Raw genomic sequence first — 26,880 nt, 5'->3', positions numbered from 1 at the left:
CCATCCTCAAAATAAGGATTCCATCTTTGTATCCAGACTTGTTTTAGCTTTTATGTCCTCATCTGCATTCCAGCCACCAGGAAGAAGGAAATGGACAGAGGGAATGCAAGTCCATTCTTTGTGCATATAGCTTTCACTCACATGCCATTGGCCAGAAATTAGGTCCATGGTCATACCATGAATTGTGGGCTTGTGTCCAGCTAACCCTCTTCTTCTATTACTGTGGATGTAATGGTCCCTGCCTTAGATAGGAAGAGTGAAGAGCAAATGGTGCCTGCTGGATCTGCCCCTTTTAAACAGCTTTTCCAGAAGTTCTACCAGCAACTTCTACCTGTAGTTCACTGGAGAGGACTATGTCACGTGGCCACCCTTGGTTGCCAAGGAGACTGGAGAATGTAGTTTTAGATGGGTACATTATCATCTTAAACAAAATTGGGTTCCCTTTATAAGACAAAAGAGGAAAATTGGTGTTGGGTAGGTACCCAGCAGTGTCTGCCTCAGCAGGGAGAGAGAGAACTTCAAAGAAGGGACAGTTAAGAACATCATTCCAGAGAGAAATCAAGTTATGAGAGGACCAAGGCAAGGTCGGGGCGTAGTAAGAAGGAGATGTACAGTGTCCCTGGGGAGAGAGGAGGCAGAAGAGTTGTGGGATGGGGGCAGTTGGAGATAGGTCAAGAGGTAATGTGGGGCTGAGAAGGAGGGACAGCAGGATTGCACAGGAGCTGGGAGTTGTGACGGGTTGAACAAAGGCTTTTTTCCCATTGGAGGGACCTGCGGGGGAAGAGCTAAATCTACAAAACTCTTACAAGAAAATAGGAGTAAGTCTTTGTTTCTTAGATTTGATACCAAAAGCATAATACTATTATCCCATTTTACAGACTAGGAAGCTGAGACTCAGAGAGGCTAAGTAACTTGTCCAAGATCACACAGCTGGCTTCAGAGTTGATGCTTTTCACCTCTACTGTCTACTAGGGGAGACCAGAATGCATCTGGAGATGAATGTAGTGGCAACTGGCTCTCTTGGACTTTGGGCTTCTGAGCAAATTATTCTTAGCTAGCACCATCCTTTTACCAGCTGATGACTGTTCAAATCCTTCTTCATCTCTTTATCCCTCAGGCAGAGCACTGGCTGAGTCTCACAGCTCCAGAAGCTTAATATGAGGAAGCTTATTCCTGGGGCAGCTGCTCAGGGGGCCCTCATCTCTGCTTCTGACGCATGGTCAAACATATGTTTTCTACTCCTGACTGAAATCATAGTTTAGTTCTAATTTGAGTAGAGGAATATTTGGAGGCATCGATTCTGCTGTTGGCTTTAAGAAAAAGTCTCCAAGCCTTTGGCTCTATGCCACTCAATAAAATAATGTAAACACTTGTTCTTACAGTTGCAAAAAGACTTTATATGTTATTCTTGTAAAAATATTCTCTTGAGAGACAGGGATGGAACTGAAACACATGGTTTCTGTGAGATTTATTTGGTTAAACCAGATTTTTTCCCCAAGGCCATAGACATTATTGTAGGAGAAACTTGTGTATTCTGAGAAACCAGGAAGTTTTGGAAAGTTCTTTTAGCAATAGTGCTGTCATATCCCTGGCATGTCTGTTTCAACAGGAGTCTCCTTGAACTGAGCGTCTATTTTAGATAGAGCTCCCATCACTTGGGTAGCACTGGCCTTGGATGCGGGCAGCCTGTTGGCTATGGCTGGTTTCTTAGGCTGGCGATGTTTCCTTGGCAGTGGCTGTGCTGATAGGAATGGAATCTGAATCTCCCTGGGGAGTTTCAGGTCAAACTTAACTGCCTTTGCCTTCTGGGTCCCCAGATCCTACTACTCGATGCATTTCCATCTCACTCTGCTACAAGCAGGCGAGTTCGGAAGGAGTGGCAGCTATGAAACTGATGCGGCATGCCAGTATCAGAAAAAAACAGGATCGCTAAAGTGCTTGGAGTGACTCCACATCAGCAGCCTCTCACTGATTTCATTTTTGGAACATGGAAGCTCCATGAAGGCAGATACCAAAGTTTCTGTTAGGGTCCTCCAGAGAAATAGAACCAATAAGATATCTGTTTATCCATCTAGTCTAATCTATTTAATCTATTTTATCTAATCCATCTAGTCTATCTGTCTATCTATCTATCTATTGAGAGATTTCTTTCAAGTAATTGGCTCATACCATTATGGGGCCTGGCAAGTTTGGAATCTGTAGGGTGGGCCAGCAGGCTGGAAATTCAGGTAAGAATTGATGTTGTGATCTTGAGTCTAAAATCTGTATGGCAGCCCAGCAGGCAGAGTTTCTACGTTGCTGTCTTGACAGAAGGTGCTTTGTGCTCCTAATATGGAGTCCAGCACACACAGGGTGCCAGTGAACATGTGTGGGATGAGGGAATGAGTGGAGGAACACCCATCTGGGAGGCGGCTACAGGGAGGTGATGGAAGCAGGCTCTGGGGTCGGGCTGCCTGGGTTGAGTCCGAGCTCTGTCACTTTCGAGCTATGTGACTTGAGCTATGTTGCTAAACTCTTCTGGGCCTCAATTTCCTCATTTTAAAAATGGCAATAACGTTACCTACTTCATAGGAGTTTTGTGAAGACTAAATCTGTATAAAGTACTTAGAACCTCATCTGGCACATGATTAGCATTCCATAAATGTTAACAACTATTATGACTATTATTTTCTAAACCCAAACTGACATAGTATCCCACTGGGGGCAGGGGAAAGTATACCCATGATTGTTTAATTTTCCTTTGGAAGTTTTAGCCATGAAACAGAAGACAAGGGCATGTTAACTAGAAAAGTGGGGATAAAATGGTTATTATAAAAAGGGTGATATGATTATTTCCTTAAAAGGAGCCAAAAGAATCAGCCAAAAGATTTTTGGAATCAATAATAGCAGTGAGATAGTCATATATAAAAGAAATATGTAATAATCAACCTTTCTCCAATATGTCAGCATTAACCAATTAGAAAATATAGTGGTGGAGGGAAGGAAACTATGACACTTTTTTTCTTTTTGAGGAAGATTAGCCCTGAGCTAACATCTGCCGCCAATCTTCCTCTTTTTGCTGAGGAAGACTGGCCCTGAGCTAACATCTATGCCATCTTCCTGCACTTTATATGTGGGACACCTACCACAACATGGCTTGCCAAGGAGTGCTATGTCCACACCCAGGATCTGAACCGGTGAACCCCGGGCTGCCGAAGCAGAACGTGCACTTAACCACTGTGCCACCGGGCTGGCCCCTGAGCTATGAAATTTGAAGGGACCTCATGATGGGTGTCCTCTCTATATTGATATTTGATATAAATAAAACATGGACTTCTTGAATTCTTAGGATTAACTTTATTTGGTTCTGTTGTGTTATTTTCACGTATTGCATAATTTGGTTTGCCAATGTTTTCTTAGATGTTTGCATCTTAATTTTTTGTGTGTGTCCTTTTTGTTAGATTTCAGTACTGAGGTTAAACCAGCTCCCTGAAGAGCTGGGACTCTCTTTATCCTTAGTCAGCCCAGGAGAAAGTTATGTCGTGAGTCACTTGTTCAGCAAAAGGCGGGGTGGTGTAGGTGACCGTGAAGTCAGACACTCTGCACTCAGCTCGGCTCTGTTTCCACCAGCCATGTGACTTTCTGCTGGTTACATCATTTCTACAAGCTTTGCTTTCCTCATCTGCAGAATGGGCACAACAATAGTTACCCACACCAAAGGTGGGAGAAAGTGCAAGTGGGGTGAGATGAAGGACACCTTCTGAGGACCTGGCCACACTCACCAGCCCCTTGTCTCTGCCTCGGCCAGCCCCCTCCTTTGCCAGGAACTCCTTGGATGTGGGCCTCATCCGTTGTCAGGTGGCTTCCACAGCCCATGACTCCCAATTCCACACAGGTTTCTTCCATCATGGGATTTTGTGTATAGAAGCAGACGGGGAAGGAGGTAGAATATTGAAGCAGAACAATTATAACTGATAAAACTACTGAAAAATAGGCTTTATTGGTTCTATGCTCTTTTAGATTCCATTGGGGTTTACCTTAACCAATCCAATTGCCTGGTGTCTCAATGCACAAGCACAGAAAAGATGACACCTCCAGAATGGTGGGCCTGCCATGGCCTCCTCGGAAAGACTGTCCTAGTTTGCATGCATGCGCCTGGAATCCCAGAGCGACTACGCCACACACTCACTGTGGGACTCGAGGATTCTGTGGGAAAACGTAAGCATTTCCTCAAGAATGCAACTTTGCATTGTTTGGAGATAGAAGTAGAGGCTATCAATGGCCCCTTTCTGAATGTCTCCAGAACTCGAGGTATTTTCCCTGGCCATCCCATGGTTTTCTCCCTCTTGGCATCTAGAGCATGTACTTTGTCTACCATTCATTTGATATTTATTATTGACTCATAACTGCTGATAATATGAGTTACAGAAAATCCTCCAGATTTGAGGACTTACACGGTTTGCCATTTCTCATAGTGAGGATTTGGCCACCGTTGGGGGTTCAGTGGTTTCTGCTCCCAGCTCGGCCTCTGCCCAGCTTGGGGTGAGGCTGCATGCCTGAGACTGGCTGCCCCCACCCCTAGAACACCTTTCCTGGAAGTTCGCACAAAAGGCTATTTAATAATTCAGTTCAATGCATTTAACCGAAACACTTCCTAATGTGATCACAAGACTGAAGGACTGTCGACATCAAGATTGTCGAGAGTGGAAAAGATTTTTTGTGAGTGAGGAAGAAAGTTTTGAAGAAGGCTGTGTTTATAGGATCTCAAACTTGCCTTCTGAAATGGGTCAAGCATTGTGTATTTTTGTAAGCTCCTTGAGATTGGTGCCTTGCACATAGCGAGTGTAAAACAATCAGATGAACAAACAAAGTCTAAAGGAGTGGCTTGAAGGGACCGTGAAGGCAGATCCTTTATCTACAAGCAGCTGCCAGGCTGGAGTCTACTGCACGGTTTCATAGGACTATGCAACTGGTTTCCCTTTTTCCTGTAAAAGAATCAAAAAACCCTTACTTTCTCTTCTTATCTGATCTCAAGAATAAAAAATATAATTGTTTCAGGATTACTGTGAGTTCATGACAATATTAACAATGTGCCCTGGTGAGGTGTATGTTCCTTCTCCTTCCAACACGACCTCAAAACCAGGAAGCAGGAAAGCGCTGCCAGACTCGGGTGTAAATGAAGCCTGATGGGAGAGATGAGAGCTGCCAGAAGAGTGACAGCGAAGGGGAATTCAGCTACTGAGAGACCCAGCAGGTTCCCTGGGGCCGTGCTGGTTGGCTGGCTCCATTTAACCTTTGTCCACTGACTTCCCCCTTTCCCCAAACCTCAAAGGCTTGTTACCCCAGGTAGCCAGGACTCATGTTTTCTTCCATTTCTCTTCTCTATCAATTGCTCTGCTTTAGTCCTTCTCTGCATAGAGCAGGATGAGCCCTGGTAGGAGTGGAACTGGGGAAGGGGCCATCCTCTTTTCTTCCTCATAAGAAATGAAGTGAGAAGGAAGCAAAGAGGAGACAAGGTATGGTGTAAACTGGCATTCTTGATAGTAAATAGCCAATGAGCTCTTCGAAAGGCTCCCGTCTTCCTATAAGAGAGAAAGGCCGTAAGTTTGAATTGGTAGATAGCAAAGCCGCTCTTTCTGATGACCCCACTATGTGTACCCTTTTCCTATATCCAAAAAAATTTAAAAATAGCCACGGGAATGGTCAAGCAGATTTGTGTTGTTACGTTCCTGGGATTTCACTTCACAGGTACAGATTTTAAAATTTTCCCAAGATGGTCAAGCATGACTATGTACTAACTCTGTGGATGGAATGAATTGACTGTGTTTGGCAATAAAATTCATGTGCCGATCCAACAAAGGCAAACTTTATTATTTATTTTCTGTAAAGCCCTGTGATGTCACGTTATTTCAGGATAGATTCTTGTTCTGTCTAGGTCCCTGCTTATCTGGAGCCTCTTTCAGGTGGGTATGTCAGAACCTTCAAGTTGATTGACATCATGTAGGTATCTTCTTGCCAGCTCCTCTGATGCCCATGTATGTTTTGTCTCCTGTCACCATTAGGCGGGGCAAGAAGCACAGCATCATCCTAAGGACACAGCTGTCTGTGAGGGTCCATGCCTGCATTGGTGAGTGACATCTGCAGAAAGGGATGCTTGCCATCTGCCCTCAGTGCTTAAACATGTGATGAGAAATGCCACTTACGGGAATAAAATATTCACTGTTATGCTGTTTACTTGGGTTAGCCCCTATCATGGATTGTTAGTTTTTAGTGAAGCAGTTTCTAGCAATAGTTTTTGAAACTCTGTTTATTCTGACTTTCTTGGCTGTTTGGCTAGTGAATAGAGCTCGAAGTAGGACATTGTCGATGAGGTTCTTTTTGGCAATGCTGGGAGAGATGAGGTTCTTCCTGGGGCTGTGCCAGTGTGAACCTCTAGGCAGCTGAAGTGACCTTCACGTGCCTCCTGGTGGCTCTGTGAAGCTCTCTGTGGGGAAGTGGGGTCTGAGGTCCCAGGTTCTGCTCAGGTTATTGAAAGGGAAATCTCATGTCAGTGCAGGACATGGCTCTTGTGGATACAGAGCAATATGGCGTTGAGCAGGTGTATTTGTGGTTCAGAATGGCTTGCCTGTGGTCACTCAGGAACCCGACTGGGGCCATTCCTGCAGCCATTGATTTTTTGTGGACCCCCTGGTTTCCCCACCTAGATATGTGGGTTGAATGACAGTGAAAGCAGTTATTTATGCTAAGCAGACAATCTCTATGTGCAGGGTTTCTAAAACTGTGGCTTGCTCTTCTCCTGGCATTGGGCCAAGTTGAGGCAACTATGTAATATAAAAAGAAAAAAAGGCACTAAAATTCACTTTATGAGTAGGTGTTTTTCATATCTGAGTAATTTTGCTTTTATTTAATATACATTGTGGTCTTAATTCAGGCTTCTAATTAGGAGAGCATAAATCATCCTGTTGAGGACCAGTCTGCACCTGCGGTGTGCTGTGCGTAGGTGGAGTGGAAGGAATCATTTCTAGGCCTTCCTCCTCCTTGCTTCCCTGTTGGAGACCCACAGATGGGGTGAGGGAGTGGCTGGGAGGTGGAGGGAAATCTGTGTGATTGTACTTCTTTTGGTGTTAAGTGTGGTGAGACTGCAAGTGTCTTGAGTGACAACCTTCGTCTGATGGTGGCCAGCGAGTAATTGTGTAGCAGACTCAAACCTCAAGGGCCAGAGGATCAGGGTGTTGGGAAGGTTAATAATCTTGTTGGAAACAAAGTAAGGTCTGTAGGACCTTCAGCAACGTTGACCATTTGCTTCTCAACTACCTGTAGCACAGAGTGACCGTAAAACATGTATGGGCACTTGATTATATTTAATCAGTTGCTTTAATTTAATTACCTGCTTTACATTTTCCCAGTTATTTCATACATATAAGCCATGTCTACCTGACGAAAAGGCCTGTGACTTTGCATAAACTCTCTCCCACCCCTCATCTTGGATCTAAAACAAATCCAGGCACATACCACGCTAAACATCGTTGAAGTCAATATTGGTTGAAATATAGCTGATAACTAGTAGAGATTTGGGACATGAGTATGAATTGGTGTTTCCCAGGAATAGTAAGGCAGTGGAAAACAGATTTACACTAAAATGGGCCAGATCAAAATCCTAAGGAGCTAAGTCCTTTTGAGAAAATTCTCTCTTGCAGTATGAATTCAAGTATTTCAGTATATGAGTTTTTCTGACCAGCTTCCACGTAGGCTCACTCCATTAACTTATGTATTCTTTGGTCCCGTGAAATCCACTTAAAACACACATCTTATTTCCATGGCATATGGAGCACTGGCAGCCACTCCAGCCCTCTGCTTCCTAGGACATGCATCTTCCTGCTCGAGGGGTTGAACTGGGTGCTTATGGGGTCAGTGTTTGTTCCCAAACCTCCTTATGCCAATTGTACTTATTATTGGAATTTTGTAACTTAATGATATGTGAATATTTTATAAACCGATTAAATCCAAGTGTAAAAACTCACTGCTTTGAAAATTTATTGAATATTTTGGAAAAGATTCAAAATTAGTACAGAAGCATTTCTGTCAACGTCAGTGGGTTGTGACACCTATAAAAGGTGGGGGAATGTTGTACTAATATAGAAGGATTCTAGTCTTCGCCAGTATCTTCAGTTCTTGCTTGAATTCAAAGAAACTGAGGTTGGAAATCATAAACCATGTGATTGGAATGGTTTACGAAAGAAGGTCCACACAGAATTCCAGTTGGTAGACCCTCATTCAGAGAAAGTCGAGGCCCAAAACAGGATGTGAAGGTGTGTCTCCTTATGTGCTATAAGCCGGGTGTCCAACCGTGCCCCATCACAGGCAACTAGGATGGTCAGTCACCATAGCTGCAAGTAAACATAACGTTTTAAGGTGTGTATTTTTCATTTTAAAAGGATTTTCTGCTTTAATCACTTTCACCATTGATTACCTCAGGCCTGAGTATGGCAGATGAGAGGGTTTGACTGTATAAATTAACATCAGCACCCAAGAGAGCAAAGTGTTTCCTTTGTATTAAAAAAAAGCTTTCTTGTTCCATTTCCTATTATTGGCAAGATCTGGAATAGATTTATTATAACAGCACTAAATATTATCCTTTAGAAGATGGAATGCGTGCATCACGTATATGAAGTACCAGCCCCCATTGTGACATACTCTTTCCCTTTCCAAATAGTGATATTAGGTGAAATTTCTTTGGGATGAAAAAAACCAAACCTGGAAAAGTCTTCAGTTGAAATGACAAAGGAAAACATGACAAGGGAGGGGAAAAAAACCTTTTTCACATCAGTTGTTTGAGTCCTTGTTTCTTTTCAAGATTATTTCCCCTCTTCACCATAAGAGAAACAGTTGAATTGTTACGGACGTTGGAGGATGGCTTCTGTCTTAGGCCTAGCACCGTATGCGGCTCCTCTAGGGACGTTCCTCCCCGCCCTGTGATCGGACTGGAAGGATCCAGGATCAGCTTTTGTCTCATGAGTTTAAAATGCTATCAAGTAAATTTCTCCAAAATAATGTTTTCCTCACCCTACATTCTCTTCCCCTTCATTCCTGTTTTTATTAAATATGGGAAAGTTTAGAATCCAGGACTGCACTTTGATGAATTGGAGGTGACATGCCTTTGGAATTCTCCAGTGTTAACTTTGGAACTCTTCACCCGTTGGGATGAGAGTGGAGTGGAGCTTTCATGGTTCGCAACTGAGCAAAATTCACAAAAAATGAAGGCCGCAGGGCCACTGCTCTGCTGGTCACGGCTAGCAGCCGAGACAGGTCTTTTCTGATATTGTAGCAGTTCTGAAGCATTTGGCAGGAGGTTGGAATGAGATTTTGGTACAGAGAGAAGTCCCAAGCTTTTGTACCTCTATGTTCCTCCCCACTGTAATTTTTGTTTTGTTGCACACTTTGAGTATGACCATTTGACGTAACATAACGTGGCAAACAATGCATGACTTGCCATCTTAATCTATCTTCAGTCTCTCAAAAAAACAATGGTCATATTAAGGGCATGAACTTACTGATATGAATGAAAAAAATCTGTGATAGGCATGAGACGTCTGCATTTTATGAGGTTAACTGAGAAAATAAATTTTTTGGTCCCTGTAAGTGATCCTATTTCCAGACACCAGAAAAATGTGCAGAGGACCAACTGGCCCTGATGACTAAATCTCATCATGAAGAGAGAAGGAGTGGATGAATTGTGGGGTAAGGAATGGAATCGAGGATTTAAAATAATAAGGTTTGAAGTCATTAGGATCTTGAAGTTATTATCCTAGTGTTTTCTACCAGGTGACTTTGAAGGCGTTTGTTTGACTTACAACCTCTGTGCTTCAGTTTGCTGAAGCAGACCCTGTCTCCCATTAAGAAAATGAACTCTGTTGATTGATTCCCTGGGACCTATGAGGCCGACGCTTTCAAGTATCCAGTATTGAGTTAAACAAAAGGATAAAAAATTGGCCGAATATCCCGAAATGTCATTATGCTTGTAGTTGTGAAGAACAACTTGGCACGAAGGATCATTAGGGCATTTTCCCCAAAGCTATGAGATGATGAGGTCTGCCCATGAAGATAGAGATGGGGCAGGCAAAAGCTGGCAAGGTAGCTGAAATGATTCTCTCTCCATGAGATCAGTCTCATTGCTCATTAAAGGTCAAATCACAGGGATAAAGACAACTTTTAAAGGTAAGAAAACAATATAGGAGAAGGCCACTTAGTCCATTGATGCAGAAAAGTAGTCAATTTCCAGCAACAGAAACATCAATGAAACAAGATATCAATATATCATTTGCAAAGCATTTTCCTCTTATGAGCCAAGTCATGCAGCTATGTGCTTTATACTGTACTGTTACAGCAAAAACATAAATGACAGAGTGGAGCATTTCTTCGAGAAGAACCTTCTGGTGCAAGAGTGAGTGAGGGGATTCATCTCATGTGGTAGCTGACTTAGAGGAGGTGGCTCCCTGGGGCACAGTGTTGAGAAGGATCCTGAGGCAGTGTGCAATCTTAATGGGAAAGGGTCCTGTAGCAATGCTGGCTTCCATTGGTGGTGATGGAGGTGGTGTGAGTCTGTGTGGTGTGGAGGACAGCTCAGGGGCTCGGAGTGAGGTGTAGATGTTGTCCAGTCCAGTGTGCGAACCCTCTCTAGCTATAGTGTAGAGGGCCCTGGGCAACTGTATTCAGAGGGTAGGGGAGTGGAGCTGTGATCCATGACCACTGACCCTTGCTTCATTTCCCAATCCATGTCTCAGGGTTCTACCTTTCTTCTTGAGCCTGTGAATATGGGCATGGCTCCCCTGTCCTCTCATACCTCCCCGAGCTTTCTGACTGGGCCCGGTAGCACTCCCCCACCTCTGAGTGTCTTTTTCTTCTCCGCTCAGTTTGAGCTGGTTTCCTATGGCCCAGCCCTCCTGGCCCTCCAGGGAGGCTCCCCTCCAGCTTCCTTTTCTGATGTTACGCTGGCCCCTCAGGTGGGCTATTGAGTGACTAGCCTTTGGAGCATTAACTGGATTCCAGTGTGTCTCTTAATGCCTCTTGACTCTGACCATTGGGAATTTCCACTAAAACTAGAGGTTTCCTCCTGGAAAGATCAAAATGCCTTTTTGACATTCTTGGGCCTAATAGCATCTGGGTGGTATTTTTATATTAGCTAATAAAGATGAAGAGCCTCTTAGCACTGTGGTGCTGAGACCCCTGGGGCCTGTGCAGTGAAGTGGGTTAGCTTGGGTGCTCAGCAGATGCTGTGGGGTCCACAAAGGTGCTGCTGGCCCTCTGTTGTCTGAGATGGCAGGCCCCTCACGCAGGTGTCCACTGTGTGACTGCAGAAACAGTAAAACAGGCGGTTTTCTGGCCAGGAGATCCTCCCAAGCCGTTCTTTCCCCTCTTGGCTCTCCCACCCTGCTTTCTCTAACTCCAGGCTTTGACCTGGGTTTCCTGCTGATTCTGTCCTGTGCTCCCATAGGAGGCCACTTCTGCTCCTGCCCTGCCTCTGCCACTACAGCCTTGGGTTGAGGGGGGTTTCCCTCCTGCCTTGTCCATGTCATCACACTGACCAAGCTCATGGTGTCCTGGCCATACTTTTCCCTGCTGGTGGTAGGTCCAGTGGGTCACATTTCCTATTTTCTGTCCCTTGATGTTGAGACCCACTGATTCTGCAGAAATCCAGGAGCCCGTCTCCCGCTCCAGGCATCTCCTGCAGAGCCCCTTGAGTGGCTGACTGCAGCCTTGGCACAAGATGGGCTTGGGTTTGAAATCCTGAGTCTCCCTTTGTGGCAGGAGACTTCTGGTGCCTGCGTTTTTTTTTTTTTTTTTAAACCTCCTCCTTTTTATACCCCGTCAAGTCTGTGACCCATTTTTGTCCAGAGTTCTGTTCTCTAGGTAAAAACAAGCTTTGTGGATTAATCAGATAAACACCTCCCATCATCTGTTTCCTATTAATCTGCCTCAGCTCCCAGGGGGCAGACCCTACAGAATGTCCACGTGTCTGGAAGGCTGTCGGGTCTGGACTGGGGGAGGTCAGCCTGTCAGCCTCTCTCCCCTCTGTGTGGGTGGCTCCTTCTAAGGTGCCTATCATTAAACAGTGATTGACAGATGTGCCTGCTGCAAAAAAAAAAAAAAAGGGAGAAAGGATGTGGGAAGGAGGTAAAACATACCACTAGGTTTGTTAAACTGCATGAGACTTGAGTGTTTAAATGCTGGTAACTATTCAGGTCTGTCACATATCTATCCACCAATGCTGTAATCTTAGAGTATGTAGATCAGGAATGATTTCCCACCAAAAATGAAAAGAGCCACTAGAGAATGAATTTAAAGAAGGACCCTACCATCTGCATACATGCAGGTAAACATAAATACAAGAGGTGGATAAAGAGATGGAGACACACACCTGTGAGAGGAAGTTAGCAGGAGAACCTTCCAGATACAGCTGGAAATTGGCTCGGCCATGGGAATTAAGAGGCATCAAGAAAGGAAATATGGGTGTGAGCAAATGTGAATTGAACCACGGGAAAGAAAACAGATATGTGAGGGTCTGTTATGGCAGCTTTATTTCATATTTGTGCTCTGACCACTCCCCTCACTTTTACTTTATTTGAATTATTTATTCATCGCCTCTTTAGGACTTTGTTACCTTTTATCTCTAAGGATCTCCAGATGTTGGATAATAGAATTTGAGCATCACGTTAGAACCATTATCAAGGTGTTTGTTTTGCACTGGCCTAATAATTGCTTATGTCCTTAACAAGGAACATAAAATTCTGGCCCCCCCCCAAAAAATTGACAGTAGAGAATGCAGTCATGTTGGTGGGACACCTGTAGCAGATGTTACAAGTTCGGACCATGTGCTGGCAGTTAGACTCCAAAGTTGCTGTCCAACAGAACCTTCATTTATAGCCAGAAAACAACCCCTGGTAAGGAAACCACTGTGCTTTGCAGTGATTTCTATCGAGTGTCTCTGCAGATCCTTTCCACTCGCGGGTCTGACCTGCTTGTGAGGGGTCATGCAAGCCTTAGGGACTGGCTCTCTGCTCCTGTGGCTATCGCTAGGAAGACACAACTTCATTTTTGTCACGGAACAATGGAAGTGTGTGTCAGGAAACAAAATGCTGTCTCATTGCTAGTAATTTTGATATCCAAAGGGTGTGGGAGCTGAAAAGTAGATGGATGGCTTGCACATGTCCTGCTAAATGGAGGTTCTTCAAGAATTAGGTGAGCACCCATGTGTTTTTCAGGTCTTGCTGAGAGAGTCAGAATGGATTCTTGGGCAGGGGGATTCTTTGGGCATTTTACTGATTTCTGTTGTATTAGAAATACCTGATGGGAAGTATTTTTACTTGGGGGAAGAAAACATGTGGAAAGCATTTGAGGTTCAGCAAAACATGCAACCAGTGCAAGATTTAATTCAAAGGAGAAAAAAAGATGTTGGGGAGTTTGTTACAAGCGCTGTAGTCTCAAGTTCATATACTAGAGTAATGACAGACTAGCAAAGGAGAAAATTTAAAAGGTTAGCATAATTGAAATCTTGTTAGCATAATTCAAAAAGGGAAAAGAAATTCTGTTGTTAATATACGCAGAGGTGACATGATTTATCTGTATCCTAGTAACTGGATTGTCATGGAGTAGGCAGGAAGGGGATCCATTTGCTGGGATTTAGGGAAATCTTTGGGACAAGGTATAAGGCTAGGCATGAAGCTGATAGTTCAGTCGTCTCTCATCCTTTTAAAAAGACTCCACTTTAGATTCAGTGGTCGACCTAATAACACTCGAAATTAGGTAATATATCTACAAGTATTTCAAAAGTTGTAAAATGCTACAAAGATGATTAGTTTGAGAGGAACTCTACTAAAAAAACTAAAAAAGGAAATCCTGATTATTTGTCTGAGCCATTTAAAAAAAGTAATGGGAACCATGTTCACTGAATGACACCTTTGCAGTTTGGTCCTCTCCCACCCACTGTTTCACGGACCCTCACTACCCCTCCTGAGCTTTGGGGGGCTGAGAAAGGTGAGGCCCCGGAATGGTGGGCATTTTCTCAAGGCCACGTGCCTGGGAGGTGATGACACTAAGGCTTGAAGCTCTCCATCCCCTGACTAGCGTTCTTTGCACAGACTTGCTACTTCTCCTGTGAGGCCATTTTATATAGTCTTTAGCCCTTTTCTAAATATGTGATTGCGGAGACCGAAGCATCCCTTCTGGTTTGAAAAGTCTGAGAAATGCTGCCAAAACATCTACATAAATGTCTTTTGAAACATTTTCCCTAAATGAAGTTTCGCCAAAGGATGGTTTTCCAGCTGAGTTCCAGTGTGGTTCACAGATTGCCTGTGGGGAAAGTATATCAGGGAGAAAAACGGATTTCACCCTTCAAGAGCTGACTGTGTGTAGTAATGCAGTTAAAAGCCCTTCCTTCTTCCAAGCCAGGCTGCCAACTCCTGTAGATGGAACTGGAGCTTCCACGTCCCTTCCATGCTTCCATCCTGACCAGCTGAACAGATGGCCTCTTGCTGGGGGCTTCATATTGGGAAGTCCCTGAAAACTAAGGCTCTTAGCTAATGAGAATTGCACGTTGTTGCCTCTAGCTTTAGAAAGGCCCGATAGGAACAGGAGATTCCGGGCCGGAGATCACGAGTCCTCCTGCTCCTGGTTTGGAGATCATCTTATCTGGGAAGATCTATGAGTTAGGGATTCTGTGCCAGGGAGCAGCCAGCTCTTGAGCATTTGAAGGTAGGCTGCTTCGTGCCCTGTCTTGCAGTTTCTGGCCCACAAAAAGAGACCCCAGATTATTTATTGATTGAAGAAAGCTGCTGAAATGTTCCTGGTACTACAAGGGTTTAACTTTAATGCATTCAGAAATGAATTTCTTTGGTATATTCTCAGAAGAACAAAAGGCAGAAAATAGAATGTGAAGTAAATAGAAAGGAACAAAGCTGTGAAAGAGGGTAGAACGTCATTTTCAAGAGTGTTTCCAGGCAGGCTCTTGGTTCTGCGGGGTCTTGTGTGGATCTGGAAGTGCACTGCCTGTGAGGGTTGGTGGCATATGTGTGTGCTGGGCAGAGCAATATGCGTGGGGCTGGGGCACCACTTGCTGCCTCCACTCTGGGCTGTCTGGGGCCTCCGTGGAGCTGTGAGCATAAATCTTGGTCCTGAGGTTGGAGGTAAAATGATGGTGGTTTGGGGCTAACGGCCTGATACAAGGCTGCTCTGTGGAACAGTGCCAGCTTCACTTCTTTTGGGGACTGGGGTGGGATGCTGTTGTCCCCGAATGCAACAAGTTGATGACAGACTGTTGATGAGTGAAGGAAGAAGCAGGCGAAGCTTCATTTAAGGGTGGTCCATAGATCTTTCTGTGACCGTGTGGTAGAATGTGACCCAGTGGGGAGTGTTGGTTCGCAGAGTGGGGTGCAGCCAAGGCCTGGTGGGTGACCTATGCAGGTGATGGTTTCCGTGCTGGTGTCTGACGCTGACAATTTTTTGAGAGGCCTTCTAGCCCACTGTCCTCTGTTCTTTGTCAGGCTTCCTCCTGGGTGGGCGAGGTACGCGCCCTGGGTATCACCTGGGAACAGATGAAAGGAAGGAGCACGGGGGTTTAGGTCTGAGATTTTTGTCTGGAGGCAGATTAGCGTCATTATGAATCATGCTGCAGGGAGGACACACGCTGGCTTTGCTTTTTTGGGGTATTGTGCTGCGTCTGAGTCATCTTCAGACCCCCTCAGCCACTGTTATTGAGCACCTGCTCTGTGCAGGGTGCCGAACACAGGGTACCCCATTTATCCTCCTGACACCTGTATCATCCTTACTTTACAGAAGAAGAAAGCGAGATTCAAAGAGGTTTGCTAGCTCCCCAGGGACACAGCTAAATGGCAGAGTTGGGATTCAAATGCACATCTAACTGTTAAATGGAAAAGTTCCATTTTGTTACAATAGGCAGTTTACTTTTTGAAAAGTTTTTCTTTTATAGAATCAGGAAGGGAAATTTCCACTGAGCACTAGATGCATACCCTTCCTACCAGACACCGAGCGAAGTGCTCCACAGATTTTATCTCCTTTAATCTTGACAACAACCTGAGTGGGAATCACCGTTCCCATTTAATAGACCAGGAGACAGAGGCACTCAGTGGTCCGGTTGCTTGCTGGTGGTCGGGAGGGGAGGATGTGACAGAGCTGAGATTCACACCCAGGTCTGCCTGACTCCAGGGCGTTGTGTTGGACCTCTGTGCTCTGGTGCCCACAATAGCACTTGATGCCTTTGATTGGGAACATATTGTGTTCCCAGGATCCGGCTGAGCCCTTCACTAGCACAGCTCTGGGCTGATGAGAGAACACAGGCTCCAGAGTCACACCTACCCCTGAGGAGCTGTGTGACCCTAGACAAATGACCTCACCTCTCGAGCCTCAGTGTCCTCATTTATCACAAGGGATGCTTTGGGGCCAGCCCTGTGGCATAGCAGTTAAGTTTGACATGCTCTGGTTCAGCAACCCAAGTTCGCAGGTTCAAAATGGGGGCTCAGACCTACACCATTTGTCAGCCATGTTGGGGTCGCGACCCACATGCAGAATAGAGGAAGATTAGCACAGGGGTTAGCTCAGGGTGAATCTTCCTCGAGCAAAAAAAAAAAAAAATTGTGAGGATTAAATAAATATTTCATTGGTGCTGGACCCAATTTTTAAAGACCACGTATTTCTACTGGGTATTGATTTGTGGGTGTATACTTGAGAATCAGAGAAACTCAGGTTTGAATTCTAGCCCTGCCTCTATGTATCCATGAAAAAGTTGCTCAGCCCCTTTAGGTTTGCCTGCTTATTTCTAACAGTGAGGACAAGGGGGTCCTGGTGCCTCTCTCCTGGCGGTGATAGGAGTATTCATGGAGGTAGTGTGTACACAGGTCCAAGCGTGGTGCCCAGCTCGTGCTACCCTGGGTGAATGGTGGTGCATATCATCATCACCTTTGTTGTCATCATCATCATATTAATTACCATCATCTCAGAGAAGTTTTGTGTTTTGTTGCTTTACAAGTTGTTAGAACAAAATAAAACTGAGATTATCCAGTGGTTCTCAAAGGAAAGCATCTTTACAGTGTCTGATCGATTGAGAGACAGAACTGACTTGGATGAAATGCGTATCTTGCCTCCAATTCTTGAAGGACTCTACCTTCCTTATCCAGACCTGGATCATAGAATTGTATTAAATATTAAACTGGGACAATAAATTATAAAACGCGTAAATATGAAACTCAAATAATGCTCAACCACCGTGCTTAACGTATGTTTTAGCTGCTACTCTTTTCTGATTGGCAGACAGATTGAAGCTGTAGGTCAAATTTCCATTAACCTTTTATTTGATATTACAGAATGGAGTTGGCCAGCCCAAAGGGCCTGAAGGGCTATTCTGAGTCCATGCTTCCTGTTTAGCTAGTGGTGTTGGGGTCATTTCGGTGGTTCTCTTCTCTTCAGTTATCCTGTTTTTTGATATGTTAAAAAATGTTCCAGTTTTGGCAAGCACTGAATAGTGAGCCTGTTTACTGAAATGCTCTCATCTTCACTGAAATTGAGTGGGTTTTGTGATAGTGAAGGCAGCTTCCCACCATCCTTCTGTGTGTTCGCAGATCACGTTCTTTCGAAGGGACTGCTAAAATGCAGAATAAAGCTTCACAGCGCATGTGCCCAGGCATTTAATAAGACAGTTGAATGCATGAAGAGGAATGTAAACAGCAGAACATAACACCAAGTGCTGGTTGCATGGTGTAATGATTTTAAAGTTGAAAAAGTGTGCTCTGAGTGATATCAGAGTAGTCAAAATATTCTATATGAGTTGATATTTACAAAATGCTCACATAGATAAGCTGTTCAAATCGCACCTAAAGATATAATCTGTAGTTTGTTTTGCCTACAACAATTGGGCTAGTGATGATAACTTCACTACACGTTTTCCAGTCATTTTATCAGCTGCCTCAGTATCTGGAGGTTTTTTTTAATGACTTATTTGGCCTGAGATACCTTAAAATGCTGTCCCATGATATCATTTGTTGGCTTCTCTTCTGCCTCATGTCCCTTCAGCAGCTCAGTGCCCAGGGCGTGGGGCATGGGTGCTGGAGTTGGTGAGAGTGACACTGGTGGCCCAGGATGGGCTGACCAGGCACTTGTCCCCTTCACCAGGCATCGGCTCCAAGGCCTCTAAGGCCATCAGGAAGCAATAGAGAGTGTCGAGGAATACTTCCCACTTCATCAGAAAGCCATAAAAACAATTACCAGCTCATTAGGGACTTGGAAATGGAACTGCACAAAGCTGACCTGGCTGGGCATTGCCAAGGCAGTGTGAGTCACCGATGCAATTTGTGCTGTGGATTGTTTTGGACGAAAGATAGTGGAATCTTGAAGAGAAGTCTGTCTGTTGAGATGGCTTCACAGAATGCCCAGAACAACTAGGCCAGGCTTCTCAAGGGCAGAACTGCTGATATGTCCCCATTGCTGTTATCAGGATGGTGCTCCTCAGAGGGCCGCTTGGCCTTGGGGTTCTGGTTGCAGCCCTGACTCCCCTTGGCTGTCCTCCAAGGTTTGGGGTTCAGTTCTGGGTCTGACTCCAGGCCTGGCATTTGTCAGGACTTGTAGGGGACTCCAGCCTGTGGTGTCTGTCTCAGGGGGGCTTGGGGAATGTGGGGTTCTGAGTCCAGCACCTGACTCATGGGTGGGGCAGGAGCCTGCTGAATTGGGCCTCACGGGAAGGACTGTGATATCAGTCCTGTCCCCTCCAAATGAGGTTGTGCCTAGAATCCAAGATTAAATATTTAAAAACACAATTTTTTTTTATAAGCCTCCTTGGCATGTTTTCATTTTGCTTAAACAAATGGCTTAGAAGGCAAAATAAAAAATAAAAAAATTAAAAAGCAAGTACCCTAGAGAGGTCCTGCTCAGGTCTGGGGCCCCAGACTGTAGCTGAGGGTGTTGGTCCCTCTTCATGGGTGTCCTAGTTGAGGGGGGATGGCGGGTGAGGGGGGAGCAGTGGGAGGCAGAATTCTCATTCTGGAGCCAGCATCATCAGGCAGTGAGACCTGAGACATGGCACTGACTTCTCTAAAAATGGAGACCCTCATGAGCTACTGTAAGGACAGACGAGGTGTGGGGCTGTCTTAGGTGAAGAACCTGGCATCTGGCAGCCCGGCAGGATTTTATGAACTTGAGCTTTTTTGCTGCTACTGTCAAGATTCAGCAATGTCTTATGGGTGGGCTTGAGAACGTCACTATCATTTATGTTACTGTAATGTGAGAAATATCCAGCTTTCCACCTGACTTAGAAAATAAGTCAACAACATTTATTAAAAGCCTGCTGGGTACCACCGTGTTAAGTGCTATAAAGGAAATAAATAGGCACATAAGTAAATGCAGTACAAATAGGAAGCACGTTCATCCGCTCTCATGATTCTAACTAGAAGCTGCATGCTTGAAGTGTCCAGCTCTCCCCTGAGTTCTGGATCTGTCGTTGAGATGTGTGCTGTGTTCACTGGATACCTGAACTTCATCCCACATCCACCTCCCATCCCTCATTGGAAGGGCTCCAACCCCCACACTCCTTATGTCCCCAGTGCTTTTAGCAATGTACACTAATCGTTCACCTCTTCTCCAGTTGTGTGATCCGACCTGTCCTGTTTCCCAGCGATGCTGTGTGACCCTTAGGGGCAGGGATGGAGGACATTCCTCTCTCTCAGGGGTGGAGGGGTAAAGGGGCCTTGAAGGAGGAAGGAGTCTTGGGTTTCCAGGAGCCAATCGTAGAGCTGCCCTGAGCCTCAATTTCCCCACCTAGACTTGAGACATAGTTCATTTAAAAATCAGAAAATTCTCTATATACATTTAAAAAATATTTTTAAAAATCTCTTTAATGGTTTGATTACACTGGACTTTCTCTTGAACCTTTTGTCTTTTTGTTCTATTTTTCTCCAAGGATCTTTGCTCATAAAATTCTAATGATGCTCTTCATTTCCCTCCTTCTGATTCTTCCAGTATCTTTCTGATGTTGCCCTGATTCTTAAACTAGATGTAAGGCCCAAGCTAAGCAGAGAAAGCAAAACAAAACCCCTGGAGCCCCATGCGCCTCCCCCAGTCTATTGTTTCTTAGATATAAACAGAAAATGAACCGAATGTGTTCTTGGGATATAGCTCAGCCCTTTGAGAAGGCTCAGGGTGTCAGAGTGGGCCAGGCAACCCTCCATTCCTGCCTGATCCTGCAAGACGCATTTCTTTTTCTCCTTGCTTATCCCTTAGGAGGGCAACATTCCCAGACCCAAGAATTGAAGAATTTACCTCCTTATTTCTAGATGAACCTGTGTAGTTACTAGCCATTGCCCTTTCCTGGAGTATTGATTGTTAAAAATGTGCTCCCTGTGCACATAGACCCTAGGATGATGTGGTGTGGATTTTCATTTTCCTCTAATGTGGTTACCTCTCAGGGGAACCCTTAGGTCCCCCTCTTCCCAATTCCAGAGAGAGCAGGGGATTCTACTCAGCTTCCCTCCACTTCCCCTTCTCTCCTGACTGAGGCAAGATGGTGGATTTGGGAGAAGACAGTGAGCAGCTTAGGCTCAGACTTCCCTCTTCTCTGAATGTCCTATTCTGAGGACATTCAAGGTCTTTGCTTAGCCACGGGCGAGCATCCTGCCCCTGTGGGGAGCCAGTGGTTATTCTCTGAGCTGCTAGGGAGCCTGACTGGCCCCAGATGTGAGGCTGGTTCTCTCAGGAGCTGCATCAACGGTAAGGCTTCATTAGTCTGCCCAGCACACCTCTTTTCCCATGTGCTTCTGAACTTGAGAGAGAAAGACCACAGTGTTACAGACCCCTGCAGCCCCACAGAGCAGTTCTCTGCAGCCAAGGCTCAGGAGTTGGGAATGTGGGTGCCTTCCTCCTGAGGCACAGAGCTGCATCAGCAAGCAGCTTAGAGAGATGAGCTGTGTACACAGCAGAAAGGGGTGACGTGTCCGGATGACAGGCAGCTGCTCCTGCCTTTCTTCCCTCCACAAGGATTCTGGCTTGGAGTGGTGTGGCTGTGCCGGGCTAAATTAAAAGTGGAGGTATCTTGAGCTTTATTCTTTTTAAGGCTAGAGTATTTGAGGTTAAAGAGAGGGAGTGAGTCTAAAATAAAATGTGCCTGTTGGGATGTGAGCCAGATGCCCTCTTCATGCTCGCTGTTCTGGAGGAAAAGACTGAGCCTGTCCCAGTGCTGGTCCTGCTCTGACATGCCTCGTGGCCACTGTGCTGAGCTCTGCTCATTTTGGTTTTCTGGGGAGGACATTCTATATCTTGATATTTTCAGTAAACACTTGTTTGAATAATGTGACAAAAGCAGTTTAGGGTCACACTCTGACCTCTGTTGCTTGGTGTATCAAGGTATGAACAAGATGTGTTTTTGAGATGAGTGCGTTTGTAGCAAATTTGCTTTAGGAAAGTCCCTATATGAGTGACTGATGGAACAGAGGACATTTACCACCAATTATGGTGGTTCGATTATGTCTAGCATGAGTCTCCACTCAGAGCGTTTTGAGGGGAAGTAGGAAGTTATTAAACTATCAAACTTTGGGATCTACAGTAATCATGTAATAGAATTTATGGAAGGACTGATTACAAAATTTGGGAGAAAATAATAACTAGACCATATGGATCAATAACTTGTAATTCATGAATGAGACCAATTTGGAAAGATCAAGAGTTTACCTATGTGAACAGAAAATGACATTGCCTTAGCTTTCTTCCCTCTTGCCTGTGAAAGATGGCCCACGAGGATTCCTCAGAAACTGATTATTGCCTATGCCTTGGGAAATTAGGAATTGGAGGGCAGAGAGCCCGAGAACTGGAATTGTAGTCATCAGTCAGGGTTATGTTTGTGCTGCTGGAGCATCTTCCCATAAGTGTAAGTCCTGGTTTCACTTCATGATGCCAGCACTTCTGGGAGGGGTGGCTTCATTGTCATCAGGTATGGATCTGCAGTGTGCCAAGGTTCAGAGCCTTTCCATGGAATAGGTTTTGAGGACCACAGGGGCACTTGGCACTTGGGGGCAAAGTATACCCACTTTTAAGGGGGAGGGCTTGTGGAACAGGTGGAGAGGGATCATTTTGCCAAAGGTTGGCCCAGTTCCTGCACAAGCACCAGGGTCTCTGCATCTGAAGGGGTGCTGTGGGTGCATGGGCAGTGTCTCGGAGTCTAGATGGGGATCCGTTGGCCAGACTGAGGCAGCCTTGCCCAGGTGACTCTGTTGTAAGGGGGTGGTCAGTCATGGTGCACACTTCACAGGTGGCTTGGGAACCAGGATAAGATGACAACACACCTCCAGCCCCTCCAGCTTCTGCTCTGCTGGAGAACTGCTGGTGGCTTCCCAGACAGTCCATGTGGCCCCACGACTTCGTGTTTGGGCCCTACCCTTGTTGACTCCTACTCACACTTCCAGGCCTTGCTCAAATATCCTGCCAGACCACAGGGAAAATGATGTGTGGCCTTCTGTGTTCCCCACAGATGAGATGGGGCACGTCAAGCACTTGTCATAGCCCTTGGCACATGGTGGGTGCTGGCTGTCCTGCTGCAGTGGCGCCGGTCCCCGTGTTAGGAGTGTGGACTTTGGAGCTAGTCCACCTGGTTCACACCCTGGCTGCACCGCTAACATGCTGCTTGACCTTGAGCAAGTTACTTCTGCCTCCCTTTTCTCATCTGTGAAATGAGACAGTCATAGGGTTGTTGGGGGGTTAAATAAATTAATCCATGTTAGGTGCTTGGAATCCCGTTGGGCACATGGTGAACACCACAGGGCAGTTATTACTGGCTTCCCCAGCACAATGCACAGCACATGGTGGGTCTTAATATATATCTATATGAATAATAAGGGCAGCAGAGTTTGGGATTATGGGGAGAGATGAGCTGAAATACCATACCATGGAGTCATCTTCATTTTCTTCCTGAAACCCTCTCATGTTTCCCCGAAGTGCTGATAAGATGTAGTGGCCAAAACTGAAGTGTCTGCTAAAAAAGCCCACCTTGTGCAGGGGACAGAGGAAGTACTGCTTCCTGCCCTCCTGGGCCCTGACCTTCACCCACTGTGTCCTCCCCTACCCCTTCCCTAGGGATGTGGCAAGGCTGCGTGGAGCAAGGGCAAAGCTTTTCTGGAACCAAGTGGGATGCGTCTCTTGCTTCCCTTCCATCAGGCCTTGTCTGTGTTTCATGCTCGCGCAGCTCATTGTACCTCACCACAGAGCAGATTCTTTGTTCTTTGGCTGCTGCAATGGCAGATGGGAAGGGCGGTTTTAATGAATTACTGTTTTCTTTTGGAGATTAAGTTTTCATTATAAATATAATTGTGGGCACACAGCCTTCTGGTACTTACATATCATTTACCAATTAAGATAATGGACTAAAAAGTCCCTTGGAAAGTGACAGGGACAAAGTTAAGCCTGTAACTAAGCTTGGGGCGCTGGCGAATGAAATGCTTTGCCAACTGGAAGCAACATACATCAAGTCTGCCCACAATATGCGTGTGCTAAAAGGTCTGAAAATATTCATGACCTTTGAGAAAGAGATTAAAATTAGTAGGCAGAAACACAGAAGCCAGCTCCAGTAGTTTGTGATGTGGTCATTCCACAGTGTCTGCCATGCCCGCCACATGGTTCTGGGATGGCTGCAGGGCAGAAGGCTGTGTTGCTTAATTTTAGAGTTAAATAATTACACGTAATGTTGAAAGCATTTATAATATATCTAGATGTGGCAACTAACATTGTGCTGCTTCCATCACTTCTCTTGCAGGGCCTAGGTCTTTTGAGCACTTTTTTTTTCTTGTTTGTTCCCTCTAGAGCAAGATCTCTCCACCATGGTAGTGTTGAAATTTGGGTGAGATATTTATTTATTGTGGGTCATCCTGCACATTGTAGAATGTTTACCAGCATCCCTGGCCTCTACCCACTAGATGCCAGTAGCAACCCCTCTACTTGTGACAGCAAGAAATGCCTCTAGACATGGCCCAATGGTCCTTAGGAGGCAGAAATGGCCCCAGTGGAGAACCACATTGCCCCCAAGAGAGCCACAGAAGGATAAGAAGCTGCAGTGATCCTGACAGTAGTGTGGTGAATTGAGAGGAGCCTGGTTAGACTGATCCACACAGACAATTGGTAATTCATTCCCTCAGGAAACCAGTAATCACAGAGCCCCAGTTGTGTGCCTGGTACTGTGTTAGACTCAGAGAATACAAAGGTGAGGGAAGATGACCCTGGGTCTCTAAGAAGTTTCAGAAGATATGTGTTTTGATTGGGGCCAGAAGGATTCCCCTTAAATTGTATTAACTGGGCTTTCTCCTGACTCCCGACTGGGCTGATAATATGGCCCCAACCTTCGGAAAAATTTGGGTTGTGATGGTATCCTATGTGAGGGCAGGGAGCTAATCTACCTGGATCCATAGGCCTGGGGTCTACACATAAATTGGTCTTAGAAGGAGAGTGGTTTGAGTAAAACCTGGAAGGGTTTACGTAGGTAACAAGGAGGAGGCTGAAGGAGGGACTGGAGAAAGAACATCTAGATGAGTGTGAGGAGGAGCAGAGCGAATTTGGTGGCAGAGGATCCCATTACTTGGAGAGAAGATCAAGGCAGGAAAGTGTGTGTGTGTGTGTATGTATATGAAATACTAGGCTGAGAAATACCTGAGTTTTCTGGGCTGTCAATGGGGTGGTTGCTATGTGTTTCATGGGTTCATTCTTAGGTTCAAATAAGATTATACCAATTTAAATATTGGGCTGCCCAAATAATAATGATTATTAAGGTCTTTGTGTGGATAGACTTGACAAATAGATGATGAGATTTTTACTTTGCTAAATAGAAAATAAGGGAATCATTGAAATCAGATTTTGAGCAGGGGAGTAATATGATGGGAATAGAATTTAAGGAAGAATATTCTGGAAATGGTATATAGGATGAATTGGATGAGAAGGAACCTAGAAGTCAGGGCAGAGGAAAGGATGTTGGTAAGCAGACCAGCTTCCCCAAACCCCAGAGTACTGGAGGGAGTCTTGAGGGGTGGTGGGGAGGAGCTTCCAGGTGAAAAGTGTCAGGGAGGGAGCAGCAGTTGGCCTTGATTCCATGATTAACTGACTGCAGTTCGAATTTTCCTACTTCCTAAAGTGATAGGAAGTGGTGTACAGTATTAAAACAACACAAAACGTTATATTAAACAAACAATATGGATCACAATAAATTATAAGGAACAAACAAATAAATGTTACCAGGCATCTGGGATGAATTAGTTACTGCAATTGGTCGTTAAACATTAACACTAAACTTTCTGGTAGTTTAGTGGCAAAGGGAGACCACTGCCTTAGAACCTAGATGTTTCTCTTGGTTTGGGGATATCCATTTGAGATAGTCTGGAGGAAGGAACTGGTTTTTTGCTTCTGAATTTAGATCGTTATACAAAGGCACAAAATGTGTCTTGAGCTATGGGTTTTAAAAAATCACCTAAGCTTTGTTAAAATGGGCATTTCTTTTTTTTTTCCTTCTTCTCCCCAAATCCCCCCAGTACATAGTTGTATATTCTAGTTGTAGGTCCTTCTAGTTCTGCTATGTGGAATGCCGCCTCAGCACGGCTTGATGAGCGGTGCTAGGTCTGTACCCAGGATCCGAGCTGGTGAAACCCTGGGCTGCCGAAGCAGAGTGCACGAACTTAACCACTTGGCCACGGGTCAGCCCCTGGACATTTTTTATATTTAGCCTCTTTGAAAAAATGGAGGCACACTTTAAAATCTTGCCTCATTGGTCTTAGTGATGTCATTTCTGTTTTTACCAAACTCTTTATGAGGCTCAGCTGGTGCCCAATGGAGCGTGGCAGGCATGGGTTCTAGTTTCTTGCAGAGTCCCTAAGTGCTATGGGGCGTATACTACTGGTGTCCAGATGTGTTTCACTGGAGTTCACGTAGGCTGAATTCTGCAGAGAACCAAGGTCACAACTGCGTTTGAAGGGACTCAAGTAGGGTTCACAGAAGTCTTGAGGAAGAGTGAATACACGTGCCCCATAGTCGATCTCTCTCCAGCATGGGCTGTGGCAAGGGATCTTTCATCGGGTGGGAATTACTGCCTCTCCAGACAGAAGCAGACCCTTGATGGCTCACTCGAAGTTTTGGTGGAAAGGGATCCATATACTTTATTTTTTCTAGCCTTTAAGGCTTGTTCTGTCTTTTAATTGGTTTGTGTTTTATAAATTGAGTCTCCCTGGAATTAGTAACTTAGTCTTTACGTGTATAGGGTCATTTGCATTTAATACAAATTTGTTGAATTTAGCATTTAAACTATAATTTTATTATTTTGAATAGATAATAAAATGGTTTGAAAATTGAAAGGCATAAAGGACAAAAAATGTATAGTCTCCTTATCCCTACCCAGTTACTCGAGCGTGTCAGCATCATCAGTTTCTTGTATATTTTTTCAGAGATGGTCTGAGTGTGTGAGCAAGTATGAGTGCCCATACAGAGGCACACATAGTGCTTGACTGTGTGGTGTTACCGTGGTTTTTTAACCATCCTCTTGCAAATCCACACAGTGATAGTGAATTGTTGAGCAAGGGGATCCATAAACTTCAAATTGATGCCTGAAGACAGTCAAGACAATGTACCTTCTGAGTAATTTCGCTGACCTGGAGAGAAAGCCAGGTAGAGAAAACCCAGCGGTTTCCAGCCCCACACAGTGGGAAGATGACTATAAACTCTAAAAGAAATAGAGGACCTGGCAGGGTTGGCTGATCTGGGGAGATAGTCATGAGTTCAGTTTTGGGCATGTTGACTTTAGGATAAAGACAAGATACCTTGCTTAGAAAGATGGTCCTGGAGGTATGTGAGAGGAGAGAGTGAGTTGGGTTATGAGGTTAGGGTTGC

The 26,880-nt window shown here is 45.0% G+C and overlaps 1 protein-coding gene across 17 annotated transcripts in view; it reads left to right on the top strand.

The window, feature by feature from the left end:
• FHOD3 (formin homology 2 domain containing 3) overlaps nt 1-26,880 on the top strand; it is a 455,279-nt gene that overhangs the window by 63,232 nt on the left and 365,167 nt on the right. For all 17 annotated transcript variants that reach the window (XM_070513157.1, XM_070513160.1, XM_070513168.1 and 14 more), the window contains exon 3: nt 6,042-6,106. In XM_070513157.1, coding sequence (XP_070369258.1) covers nt 6,042-6,106 — 65 coding nt within the window. The remainder of the gene's footprint in view (nt 1-6,041; nt 6,107-26,880) is intronic.

Source organism: Equus asinus, chromosome 7 (assembly GCF_041296235.1).
Source record: "Equus asinus isolate D_3611 breed Donkey chromosome 7, EquAss-T2T_v2, whole genome shotgun sequence".
NCBI lineage: Eukaryota > Metazoa > Chordata > Mammalia > Perissodactyla > Equidae > Equus > Equus asinus.
The sequence above is the reverse complement of the archived record's forward strand: the minus strand, read 5'-3'. Positions and strand labels throughout refer to the sequence as shown.